Source organism: Suricata suricatta, chromosome 1, assembly GCF_006229205.1.
Source record: "Suricata suricatta isolate VVHF042 chromosome 1, meerkat_22Aug2017_6uvM2_HiC, whole genome shotgun sequence".
NCBI lineage: Eukaryota > Metazoa > Chordata > Mammalia > Carnivora > Herpestidae > Suricata > Suricata suricatta.
Genome location: NC_043700.1, coordinates 26759560 through 26773570, shown reverse-complemented (window position 1 = coordinate 26773570; position 14011 = coordinate 26759560). Strand labels below are relative to the sequence as shown.

The 14011-nt window shown below is 36.9% G+C and overlaps 1 protein-coding gene across 1 annotated transcript in view; it reads left to right on the top strand.

Moving 5' to 3' along the window:
• Positions 1-4345: 4345 nt before the first annotated feature.
• Positions 4346-14011, top strand: part of TEX15 (testis expressed 15, meiosis and synapsis associated) — a 70808-nt gene continuing 61142 nt past the window's right edge. Inside the window, exon 1 of the mRNA XM_029935720.1 lies at positions 4346-4423. Within this exon, the coding sequence (XP_029791580.1) occupies positions 4421-4423 (3 nt within the window). The 5' untranslated portion in view covers positions 4346-4420. The remainder of the gene's footprint in view (positions 4424-14011) is intronic.

The following is a 14011-nucleotide window of genomic DNA, read 5'->3' as shown; positions in this document are numbered from 1 at the left end:
CTCATGCAAATACATGCTTTGGATACTAGTCCTCAGAGTCACAAGTAATTGGAAGTTTCTGAAATGACTTCCCCAGCAGCCCTTTTGATCAACAATCTCTCATGCTCCCCATTGCCTTTCTCTTATGCGCCCCTTGGTTGAGACCCCTGTGCAGCTTACCATAACCCTGCTCTTTTGTTTTGAGTTGACCAATCCATCTTAGCCCAGGAGCCCCAAGCACTCCACTCACAGACCCTAATAAAGGCATGTGCCCAGGTCCTACCTCTGCTGTCTTCACTCTCCATCTCCCTGTGTGGTCCCTGGAGGTGTGTCAAGTAACTTCCTCAAGGACCTGTATTTCTCTTCGGTTCCTTTTGTGGTCTGTTGTTGAACCTTGGTTCACCATCCAACACCCTGTGCTCCACTTAATATCTGTCAATTTGACAAATTTGTAACAAGCTTACTTAATTTTCCAATATAATTTTATACCAAAAATATGAACATGTTTCTTGTTCACCTTCTTAAGTTGATCTGTTTCTGTATTTTCTGGCCTTAAATACAAGTTTTTAAGAATAGAAAGTTGACATTTCATGTGGATTTTTTTCTCATAATTAAACAGTTTTGTTGACCTGATTCTGTCATTTGAATTCTTTTTGTTTTTGTTTGTTTGTTTTATAGTTTATTGTCAAGTTGGTTTCCATATAACACCCAGTGCTCTTCCCCACAAGTGCCCTCCTCCATGACCATCACCCCCTTATCCTTCCCCCGCTTCAGCCCTTAGTTTGTTTTCTGTATTTAAGAGTCTGTCATGATTTGCTTTCCTCCCTCTCCCTAACTCTTTTTCCCCCTTCCCCTCCCCATGGTCCTCTGTTAGGTTTCTCCTGTTACACTTATGAGTGAAAACATATGGTATCTGTCCTTCTCTGCCTGATTTATTTCGCTTAGCATGACACCCTCGAGGTCCAGCCATGTTGCTACGAATGGCCAGATTTCATTCTTTCTCATTGCCATGTAGTATTCCACATTCTGTATAAACTGCATCTTATTGATCCATTCATCAGTTGGTGGACATTTAAGCTCTTTCCATGATTTGGCTATTGTTGAAAGTGCTGCTATGAACATTGGGGTACATGTGCCCCTATGCATCAGCACTCCTGTATCCCTTGGGTAAGCTATTGATGGTTTTTTGAGGAACCTCCACACTGTTTTCCAGAGTGGCTGTACCAGTTTACATTCTCACCAACAGTGTAGGAGGGTGCCCGTCTCTCTGCATTGAATTCTAACATAGTACATTCTTAGCTTCTCCTGAAACATGTTAAAATGAGATGAAACTGAGGCTTTTCTCCCTCAACTCTTTTATAAGCCTTTTTTCTTGCTAAATGGGTAGTTCTAAAGAAGAAAATCTTAACTATATCTATGAATATAGAATTCTCATATTTAATAGAAATTTAGTTGAATATTTTCAACCATACAAATATATACATCACTCTCCAGATTAAACTCAGAATTGCTGTACTAGTTAGGTTCTAGTAGAGAAAAGTCTTGAAGGCACTTTTTTAATATGTTTATTTATTTATTTTGAGACAGCAAGAGAAAGAGAAAGTACCCACACAAGCTGGGGAGGTGGGGAGGAGAGAGAGAGAGAGAGAGAGAGAGGGAATTTCAACCAGGCTTTGTGCGGTCAGCACAGAGCCTGATGAGGGGCTAGATCTCATGAACCGTGAGATCATGATCTGAGCCAAAACCAAGAGTTGGACGCTTAACCAATTGAACCACCCAGACACTCCTTAATTTTTCTTTTAATGAAATGTCTTCCATGAATTTGTGGAAAGGCTTTCCAAGTCAACACCTTCTTTGTTAAATTTGTAGGGGCGCCTGGGTGGCTCAGTCGGTTGGGCCTCCGACTTCGGCTCAGGTCAGATCTCACGTTTGTGGGTTCGAGCCCCACGTCAGGCTCTGTGCTGACAGCTAGCTCAGAGCCTGGAGCCTGCTTCCGGTTCTGTGTCTCCTTCTCTCTCTGCCCCTCCCCCTCTCATACTCTGTCTCTCTCTCTATCAAAAATAAATAAAAACATTAAAAAAAATTTGTAGTTGGCATTGCTTTTTAAACTTAAATACTTTTAATGTTTATTTTTGAGAGAGAGAGGATGAACAGGGGTGGGGGAGGGGCAGAGACAGAGGGATATACAGAACTCGAAGTGGACTCCAGGCTCCGTGCTGTCAGCACAGAGCCCAATGTGGGGCTTGAAGTCACAAACTTGAGATCATGACCTGAGCAGATGCTCAACCAACTGCCTCAGGTTGGCATTGCTTTTTAATTTCAGTGTCCTCCCTTATTTCAGGGATTTGCCATTGTTTTTGCTATTCCAGAAAGTCTGGAACAACTCTGTGCAAGTATTTTTGTGTTAATATTCTTTCATAAGCAACTTCTGTGATCAAATTAAGAGTATTGGTAACTTTTACATCCTCATACACATTTATTTTTTATACACCCCAGTTGTGTTGATTTACAAGTTTGCTTTGGATTCTTACTATTGTACTAACTTAAAAATTATCCTTTAACTTACTGCAATTACAGTAGACATGCAAATGCCACTAATCATCAATTTCCAAATGTACATGTTATCCGTCTAATTATTACTAAATATTTCTACCATTATTGATATTCTTATGTAAATGCCAGCTCTCATCATGGGCATTCGTGAGTTAGATAGACCATCATCATTAAATTCTCAGAATTTATAGTTTCCAAATTACCCGTCATTTTATTTTTATATGTCAGTATTTTATCCTTATTACCTTGATACTGTGTGACTACACTGACCCTGATTGTCTCTGTATACTTTCGATTTTTATTTCTTTGGGTCCCTTTGGCAATGACACTTCATTAAAGCACTTCACTAAAACATTGGCAAAATAATCAGTAAAAGGTAACATGTTCCTTTATTTTTACAGAGTTTTAAAATGTGTAGTAAAGACATTTTCTTTTCAAAAGTAGTTCTACAATGTATTTTATTTATTTATTTATTTATTTATTGAAGTTTTATTTATTGGGGCGGGGGACAGAGAGTGAGGGAGACAGAATCCCAAGCAACACAGGACTTGAGACTACAAACCATGAAATCATGGCCTGAGCTGAAGTTGAACACTTGACTGAGCCACCCAGGCACGCCTACAATGTCAATTTTAAATACCTTTTTTATTTTCTTGAATGCTTAACTTGGAAAATAGAAAAACTCTAGAATTTGGAGTTAGTCCAAAATTTTGCTGGATGTTTAGCTAGTAAAAACATACTTTTGGGGCGCCTGGGTGGCTCAGTCGGTTAAGACTCCGACTTCGGCTCAGGTCATGATCTCACGTTCGTGGGTTCGAGCCCTGCGTCGGGCTCTGTGCTGACAGCTCAGAGCCTGGAGCCTGTTTCCGATTCTGTGTCTCCCTCTCTCTCTGCCCCTCCCCGCTCATGCTCTGAATCTCTCTGTCTCAAAAATAAATAAAACATTAAAAAAAAACCATACTTTTTCTTAAAGAATGTGTAGAATTTTTAAGGTATGGAATAGCATCATATAGGTGTTCTTATGTAACCAATAGTACTGTCCTGAAATCAGGGCATAAATGATATTTCAGTATTATCCTGAAATCAAAGCATAAGTCAGTTATTCTAAAATCAGGATGTAAATTTGAAGCTAATTATAAGCAGGTCATTAAGATTCAGACAAATCTGATAATTGTTTATTGTTTCCATGGTGCATACAATTAGAATTATGGCTTAAAAATCTCTCGAAAGAAACTTTAAAAATGGTCAGGATAGTTCAGTGGTTTAGAATCTAGACATCAGGACTGGAATTGAAAACCAACTTAGCAATTGGATAACCTTAGGCAAGGTTCTTAAATTTTCTGAATCAGTGCAGATTAAGTGAAATACTGTATATAAAGTATCTAAATGGTGCATAGCATGTACCATAACTGTTTATAGTGACTTAATTAAAATTCTGGCATGAAACTACCAGTGTTCATGTTTAGTGTTTTTGCTATAAAAATCCAAGGACGAGCTCATCTGCTGTGTCACAGTGTTATTTTCTCTACTCGATGGCTGCATAAAAGTAGCTGATTCTGAATAGCAGATGAGAATGTACTAAAGTGAAGAGAAAGACTCAGGAAGAAGAATGAGAGAGGAGAAAAGAATGCAGGGGTGTAATAGAGAACGCACTGAGATATGCAGAAAACAGAACCTACCTTCCCTTAAGATGAACAGGACTAAACGGAAAGCAGAAATCAGGAAGAAAACTATGGGGAGAACAATAAAGAGTTTATTCTGGATGGAGCATGTGACCGTAATTCTCTTCATCTCTGCCTTTTTCTTTTTTTATAGATACTTCTTTGCCATTTTTCATGTATGGACTGAGTCCTAATCATAACTGTATGATGGTAGATTCCATTGAAGAATGGTAAGTATTTTAAATGGTGATTTTGCTACTGTTGTTACTTACAATAGTGTATTGATTTTTTAAACTCTCAGCAATCTGCTTTATAATTGACTTATACACGATTAGGCAATAAAAATGATATGTGAGGAGTATGTGTTTTTTTCCACACATTGGAATACTTCTAAAGTATCCTTTGCAGGAAATTTTTACTGAGTACTTATGAGGATCTGTGATTGGTGCTGGATTGAAAAATGGGTAAATTATAGTCCAGTGGAGAACATTGGCCCATATAAAATTGACCTTAATTTACTGTAAGTATTTAAACTTTGAATAACTAAATTGGAAAGTCAGGCCAATATGCAGATATTGCTTAGAACATTTGTGACTGGAGGTATGGAATTACCTTTGAGCTAGTACTTAAACAGAATAAGAAATTTATTTGATAGCCAAATTGTTTTCGTTTCTCCATTTTTAATCAAAAGTGATATTGTCACATGTCACCCACATATTAACTGGATGGGTTTTAAATGGTATTTGCTTGACTTTGAAAACAAAACATGTCGGAGGATGGAAATTGGACCAGCTGTTGACATTTGAAAAATAAATGCCATAGTCATAGACAAATGTACTCTAAGGAAATAAGTTTTCTAAGGAGTTTAAAAGTAAGGGCATCAAAGCTCTTTAACTTCGGAAGCTGTCAAACTTTTATGACATCAGTTTGCATACACAGTACAGTTTTTTGCATGTGCCTGTATGTGGAACCACAGAGAAAATGTAAATAAATAGAGCTTGAAAGTGGTAGAGAGAGGGGTAGGTATAGGAGGAAGCAAAACGTTTTACAGTTTACAATACAGCTTTAAGACTTACTGAAACACAGATGAGGAAAGTTTAGGAACAGATGTTTAGTGAGTGGAAGAATCGGGACAAGAAATCCATGTCTGCTGACTTCTTGTGTAGAGTCCTTTCATTACTACTATACCATAAATACTTCAAAAGCATTCTTTTTCAATTTAATTTCATAAAGACAATTTGTAAGGAAAGTGAGAGCTTGGACCGAGTTGCAGGAGTTTGAGCTTTGCGGCCACGTTAGCCTCAACTACTTGTAACTAACTGGGCACGAGATTTTAAGATATTTTTCCGCCAGTGTTTTTACTAGTCACTAAATCAGATCCAGACTTTCTTTGCATTTTGGGAAAAAACTGCTTATGCAGTCTTAGCAAAGTCTTCAAAACAAATCTGAGAGCTTGTCTTAATTTTTTTTGGCAAGTCTGTAATTTTTATTTGGCAACATTTCATAATCTATTTATTACATTCACCCCCAGGTAGTAAGATTTTATTCTTCCCTAATCATTCAAATTAGTACAGTTTTACTGTAAATGTCTAGGAGTTTAGGTATATAGTGCATTCTAATGTATGACATTTTCTTTTGATATAGCACATCTTTATAGAGAGGTGGTTGATGTGGGCACTGATTTTCAGAAGCACACAGGTTCTGCTTGTCTTAACTCTTCAAACCTTAGTAAAGCAAGTATCAGTGGAGTAGAGTTCTCTTGGGAATTATGTTGGCTTTTTTTTTTAATCATCCTTGTTATTTTCTGTAGTGAGTCCAGGTAGCTCGTGGAATTACTGTGTAGTTATAAGCTTGTCTCTGACTCACAATAATGCCCTCCAGGGAAGTAGGACTCAACAAATGGCTCATCTTTTCCGAGAGCATTGATAATCTCCACATGGTGCTCTTCCTGAAAGGTTCTGAGATTTGGCAGTAGCAGAATAAACAAGATTATCAGAAAAGAAATAAGATAGTCCTAATGTCCATCTTAAATAAAATTAAAAGTGTAAGAAAACTACATGAACTTCCTTTGCTATTTCGATTCCAGGTATCTGTTAATTTTATATGAAAAATGATCTAGAAGCCTCTTGTATTTAATAACTTCTGCCTTTTGTATATAAGACTAAAGAGCACTTTGAGGTTTGTGTTGTTGTTGTTGTTGTTGTTAAGTTTATTCATTTAAGAAATCTCTGCACCCAGTATAGGGCTTGAACTCATGACCCTGAGATCGAGAGCTACATGTTCCACTGACTGAGCCAGCCTGATGCTTCAAAGAGCCAGTTTAAAACAACAACAACAGCAACAAAACGACAATTTATGACTATCATTGTTCCTCACATAGGCATTTCTGGTGTTCCTCCCTTCATCCTAAGCCAAACCTCAAGTTAAAGAAGAACTTGACTCTTTCCATGATTTGACTATTGCAGAAAGTGCCGCTATGGACATTGGGGTACATGTGCCCCTATGCATCAGCACTTCTGTATCCCTTGGGTAAATCCCTAGCAGGGCTATTGCTGGGTTATAGGGGAGTTCTTTGGATAGTTTTTTGAGGAACCTCCACACTGTTTTCCAGAGAAGTTGTACCAGTTTATGTTCATCAACTGATGAATGGATCAAGAAGATGTGGTGTATATATATATATACACAATGGAGTACTACATGGCAATGAGAAAAAGGGAAATCTGGCCTTTTGTAGCAAAATGGATGGACCTAGCAGGAGTCATGCTAAGCGAAAAAAGTCAAGCAGAGGACATACCATATGTTTTCACTCATAGGTCTAACAGGAAAAACCTAATAGGAGACCATGGGAATGCGAAAGGGGGTGAAAGAGTTGGGGAGAGGGAGGGAGACAAATCATGAGAGACTTCTGAATGCTGAGAAAAAATTGAGGGCTGAAGAAGGAAGGGAGAAGCGGTGGGGGGGGTGATGGTCATGGAGAGGGGCACTTGTGGGGAAGAGCACTGGGTGTTATATGGAAACCAACTTGGTAATAGACTATTAATAAAAATAAATAAATAAAGAACTGTAGAGAGAGAGTTTAGGGTAGAATTTCTGAAACCCTACAGTGATGAAATTGAGCTTTCTTTAAATGTGTGTTCACAAGGTGTTGACACTGAAACCTTTGGAAAATTTGTAAATTTACCTGGTGGGATATGTGTCACAAAATAAATGGCTACATAGATGTTGAATGTGAAATCAGTAAGAAGAAACGATCTGATACTCAGCCAGATGCTGTTGCCCAAATTAATTGACAGAAGTCAACAACATTCTGTAGGTGAAAGAGGAGAATTACTTAATAGATTTTACTGATAGCAGCTAAGGGGCACCCTCTGCCCCTTAGGTTTACAGGCTTCTAGTCAATGAAAAATAATGGATCATTTAACTTTACATCTTCAATCATCTTCTCACTAATTCTACAGACATTTATTGAAAACCTGTTTGTATAAAGCTAGGTGTTAACCTTTGAATCATTATGCTGTATGTTTTTTTGTTTTGTTTTTTGGTGTGAGCTTTCTGTCTTATCATGATACAGATCATAATCTTGCTCTTTTATGATCAGTTCAGCCTCACCTGTTAGAGATCTTTCAAAATTCCTCCAGTAATCATTTTTCCCTCCAGTGTTCTATTTATTATGGCATCAGAAGGAATTTCTCCTTCCAGTTTTCTGTCACCACACCATTCCTTTCCATGGGGCTGGAACTTTCTGTTCTTGGTCTCCTCAGTGTAATGTTTCTCTGTCACTGGGAAACTCCACATCACCAGAAACCAGTACTAGCCACTGTGCCTGTGTTGCAGACATTCTCTCTACCTTTTTGACTACAATGTCTCTTGTTGTTTTTTCAATTTTTTAAGTGTATTTATTTTGAGAGGGAGAGAGAGAGAGTGTGTGTGCGCACAAGTTGAGGAGGAGCAGAGAGGAGGAACGACAGAATCCCAAGCAGGCTTTGTGCCATCAGCGCAGAGTCAGATGCGGGGCTCTAACTCACAACTGTGAGATCATGACCGGAGCCAAGATTAAGAGTCTGATGCTTAACCAACTGTGCCACCCAGGTGCTTAAAATTTCTTTTCTTGACATGCCTCGCATTCCATCTTTTCTGTTGTGCTTTTTTAGTTTCGTTATAATCTTTCTCTTTCACCATTTTTTTTTTTACCAGTTCTTTGGGCATATTTTGTTTCATTATCAAAGCTGGATTTGTCCTGGTCACTTATTCCACTAATAATTTTCCTAACGTTCTAGATTTCCTTCTCCCTGGAATGTGTAGGATTTCTAGAGAGTATAATGAATGATTATACTGTACTTGAAATTTTGTATTATGTTCTCAATTAGGATCTTATTTCATTACAGATACATAATTTATGTTGGAACCATTTAATAAATAAACCATGTCTTCCCTAACAAATAGAAAAGTCACCTTTATTATATACTCATTTTTCAAAAGTAGTTAGATCTATATCTTGATTCTCTTAACTCTATGGTCCTATTATCTACATATGTCTTGGGTCAGTACTTTATCATTTTTATTATAGTAACATAATAAAATTTAATAACAGTTAAGGCTATTGGCTGTTCTCAGGTACTTACTCATCCACATTAATTTAAAATTTTTTATCTAACCTAAAAATGATATCTTATTGGGATTCAGAAAGGAATTGTCTTAAATTTGTGTCTTTTTTCTCCTTGATCAGTCTCAGCACAGTTATTGTTTAGGATTTTTTGGCTGTTATGAAGAAGCAATCTTTGTCTTTGTTCATTTTCTCTATGATAAATGTGTTTTCTTATTTTAATTAAATTAGACTTTTAATAATTAAGAGTGAATTGAAAGTTATGAAATCTGTAAGAGATTCTGTTCCCTAGCAGATTCGGAGGGGGCAGATTAACAGAGCACAGTGGTAGCAGTTATTGAAAAAATAGTTGTCAATGTTAATAGGTCAGTGAGTTGAGACTTCACCAAACCAGTTAATTATCCATCAGTCCTGTTAGCCTAGAAATTAAAACATGCATGCATAACTGAAGTCTAAGTTAGTATAAGTATATTCACCCTTCTGTAGATAAGTATATTCACCCTTAGAAACCTTTTTTTTTTAAGTAAGCTCTAGACCCAACGTGAGGCTCAAACTCACAACCCCAAGATCAAGAGTTACATGCTCTTCACACTGAGCCAGCCAGGCGCCCCTACGATCTTAGCATGCTTTTAATGCAATCCTTTGAGATAACATGGTAGAAAATACAAAAATAGGAAGTAAAATAGGATAGTACCAAAAACTCAAGACATAATTATTGTTGAACTTTTGCTGTATTTTTGCCAGTTTTTTTTCTCCCTGCTGAATTTACTTTATGACCCATTGTATTTTCTTCCAGTAGAAACATGTCACTCCTTAAAGTGACCGTCTCCTTATACATTCTGTATAGTGAAGAGTTGTATGATAACCCAAACCCTGAGTTCAGTATTACATATTTACATTAAAAAGATGTTACTCACAGTGAGCAATGGGGATATGCCAAGAACAATTACTTTCCAGGCACATGTCTGGTGAGAAATGACTTTTTAAAACTTTCTTCACACTTTAACTATCTAATCCCTGTTTCTTCAATATTTTGACCTCTGAATATTTTTCTTTTATATTCTTTGTAAGCGTAGAGTTTTGTTAGCCTTAATTTCTTTCCATACACAAAATATCACTACTTTCTATATAGCATTCAATGAACTAGCCAATTCCAAATCAAAATACACACTTCACTTATAAAAATGTCATTATAAAAACTGTTATAAAAACTGAAAGATACAAATAACCAAGTAGCATTAAGAGTGAAAAAAGACAGGGTATCTAGGTGGCTCAGGCAGGTAACATCTGACTCTTGGTTTCCATTCAGGTCACGATCTCACAGTTCATGAGATCAAGCCCCACATTGGGCTCCAAGCTGACAGCAGGGAGCCTGCTTGGGATTATCTCTCTGCCCCTCTCTCTGCCCCTCTCCTGTTCATATATGTGAGTGCACACACTCTCTCTCTGTCAAAAAACAAATTAAAAAAACTTAAAGTGTAAAAGGACTTGAAACATTTATGTAACAATAAAAACTACCACCACAATGAAAGCAAACTTCCTCCATATTTCTCAAGATGTTACTTGGATCTATAAGAACTTTTTGACAAGTGATACCAAAATTAATAGATAACTTCTGATTTTTCCATTAATGCAAATACTTCTCTGTGAAAGATGTTAGAATTTTGTTCCTAGGTATTCTGATTCTAGGAAAGTTTTTGCCATGTATAATGGCATAGTCTTACAATTTATTATTTATCCTAACATGAAGTATAAAAATATTACACTTAAAAAAATTAACTTTTGTGGGTTTTTTAAGGTACATTTAATTTTATTAGTTTTTATTTTAATTCCAGTACAGTTAACATTTAGTGTTATATTAGTTCCAAGTGCACAATACAGTGAGTCAACAATTCTATACATCATTACTCAGTGTTCACCATGGTAAGTGTACGCTTAACACCCTTCACCTATTTCATCCATCCCCTACCCACTTCCCCTGATATGCTTTATTTTAAATGAGTATGCTCAGTTAAAGTTATTTTTCTTCCCACGATCACAGGCTTTACCTGAAACATACTACAGAATACATGATCTAAACTACATATATGCACCACAGGAACTAGGAAAAGAAAAAACTTAGCTGTAATTTAGTGGACTAAGGAAATAACAAAGAAAAATCAGAAATAAATAAAATAGAGACCATAATAAACAGTAACAATTTTGCAAGTAATGATCTGTTTTTCCAAAAAATAAATAAATAAACAAAATTGGCAGTGATTTAACTACATTAAGGAAAAAAGAGAAAAGACTCAAAAACAAAAATGAGAAAACACAGATATACATAGTGTGATAATAAATTACTGTAAATAATTATATACTAACAAATCAGATAACATAGGGGAAAAAAAGCAGATAATTCCTAAAAATGGACACATTAACATGATTGAACCATGAATCATGAATCCAAGAAATAGGAAATCTTCTTATACCAGTAATAAGAATGAAAGTTGAATTAGGTACCAAAAATCTCCCAGCACAAAAAAAGCCCAAGACCACATGGTTGGTGAATTTCCAAACATTAAAAAAATAAATAATGACAATTTCTATCAAAATTTTACAGACAATGGAATAGAGGGAGCACATTCAAAATCATTCCATGAAGCCAGTACTACTATGATCCCAAAGGAGGATAGAAACAATACAAGAACAAAAAAGTCTAGTTCATCTGATAGAAGTATTGCTACTTGCACATAATTTCAAAAGTCATAATACTGAATATATATAATTAAAAGCAGTTGTCTGTTGTCCCATTTTCTTCTGTTCCTAGTTATACTTCTTAGGGGCAGCTACCTTCAACTTCTGTAGTTACTTTCCTAGTATTCACCTCCACACTTATAGGTAATATGCTTTTACTAGTATTTCTTAGAAATTGTCCATTGAGTTTTATTGTCATTGTAGATAAGAACATAACTCCTAACCACCACCATCTCACTACCTTCCTTCATTCTTCCAACATATAATTTTTTATTATAAGTCAGTGTTCACATTATTATCTAGATATTGTTTACTATAACTGTGATTGTCTTTTTTCCTTAGAATTAATTATTGCTTTTTTAGCCCACATTTTTATAAATCTAATATTTATTTCTGCAAATGTGCTAGTACTTGCCAGTAATGGTTTTTGAGGTGCTAAGATACATAAGTTCCTTTTTCTTTTTAAGTTAAAGAATTCTTTTTTTTAATTGAAGTATAGTTCACATACAATGTTATATTAGTTTCAGGTGTATGGAGAATTCTGTTTTAGAGCCCTCCATTTCCCTGCTTCAGTCTGTACTGAAGATTTCCTAGAAATTGTGGGCCACTCTCATCCATCCTAGGGTCACTACTCTGTGTTGGATCCATTCATTTTTTTAAAGCCATATCATCTTTATGTTATATTCATTCTTCCCCCCCCACAAAGCACATCTTCCAGTAGTTTTTTAAAGAAATGGTACATGTTTTTTTTATTTAATTAAATAGTTTATTACCAAGTTGGCTTCCATATAACACCCAGTGCTCTTCCCTACAAGTGCCCCTCTCCATGACCTGATCACCCCCCTTCCCCTTTCCCCCTCCCTCTTCAGCCCTCAGTTTGTTTTCAGTATTCAAGAGTCTCTCATGATTTGCCTCACTCCCTCTCCCTAACTTTCTTTCCCCCCACCCCCCGTTCCCCTTCCCATGGTCCTGTTAGGTTTTTCCTGTTAGACCTGTGAGTGAAAACATATGGTATCTGTTCTTCTCTGCCTGACTTATTTCACTTAGCATGACTCCCCCTAGGTCCATCCACTTTGCTACAAATGGCCAGATTTCATTCTTTCTCATTGCCATGTAGTACTCCATTGTATATATATACCACATCTTTTTGATCCACTCATCAGGTGATGGACATTTAGGCTCTTCCCATGATTTGGCTATTGTTGACAGTGCTGCTTTGAACATTGGGGTACATGTGCCCCTATGCATCAGCACTTCTGTATCCCTTGGGTAGATCCCCAGCAGTGCTATTGCAGGGTCATAGGGGAGTTCTATTGTTAATTTTTTGAGGAACCTCCACACTGTTTTCCAGAGTGGCTGCACCAGTTTACATTCCCACCAACAGTGCAGGAGGGTGCCAAAAACGGCATATGTTATTACAGGCATATATCTTAGCCCTTTCACACCTGCCAAAGACTTCCTCTTACCCAAGTATTGACACTGTGTGAGCCAAAAAGAGCTAAGGATTCTATAACTTTCTACCATAGTCCTCTTTTTCTTGATGTTACCTGAATTGTGAAACTTCAGTCTTACCAATATGAATAGCTACATTCTGGTTGCACAATCCCCATCTCTAACTACACGAGTTTCATATTCAGAGGTGATTATAGACAGAACTAACAAAGACAATAATATTTGATCAAAATATCCTTTGCTGATTAAGTTATTCTATAAATCAGTATCAGTGGTCAAGAGAGATTTGATTTCACCTTCTCTACATTTCACCTGATCAGTGAATTTTAAAAAACTGAGATGGTTCCAGTTAGAATGAACACAGTCTAATTATTACTATTATTTTTTTTTAATGTTTATTTATTTTGAAGGACAGAAAGACTGCAAGCAGGGAAGGGGCAGAGAGAGAGAGGGAGACAGAGGATTCGAAGCAGGCTCCAGGCTCTGAGCTGTCAGCACAGAGCCCGTTGAGGGGCTTGAACTCACAAACCATGAGATCATGACCTATGCCAAAGTCGAATGCTTAACCAACTAAGGCACTCAGGCACCCCTAATTATTATTTTTTAATTTAATTTTTTAAAAATAGTTTATTGTCAAATTGGTTTCCATACAACACCCAGTGCTCTTCCCCACAAGTGCCCTCCTCCATCACCACCACCTCTTTGCCCCCTCCCCCTTCCCCTTCAACCCTCAGTTCGTTTTCAGTATTCAGTAGTCTCTCAAGTTTTGCATCCCTCTCTCTCCCCAACTCTCTTTCCCTCTTCCCCTCCCCCCGGTTCTCCATTAGGTTTCTCCTGTTAGACCTGTGAGTGCAAACGTATGCTATTTGTCCTTCTCTGCCTGATCTATTTCGCTTAGCATGACACCCTCGAGGTCCATCCACTTTGCTACAAATGGCCAGATTTCATTCTTTCTCATTGCCATGTAGTACTCCATTGTGTATATATACCACATCTTCTTGATCTACTCATCAGGTGATGGACATTT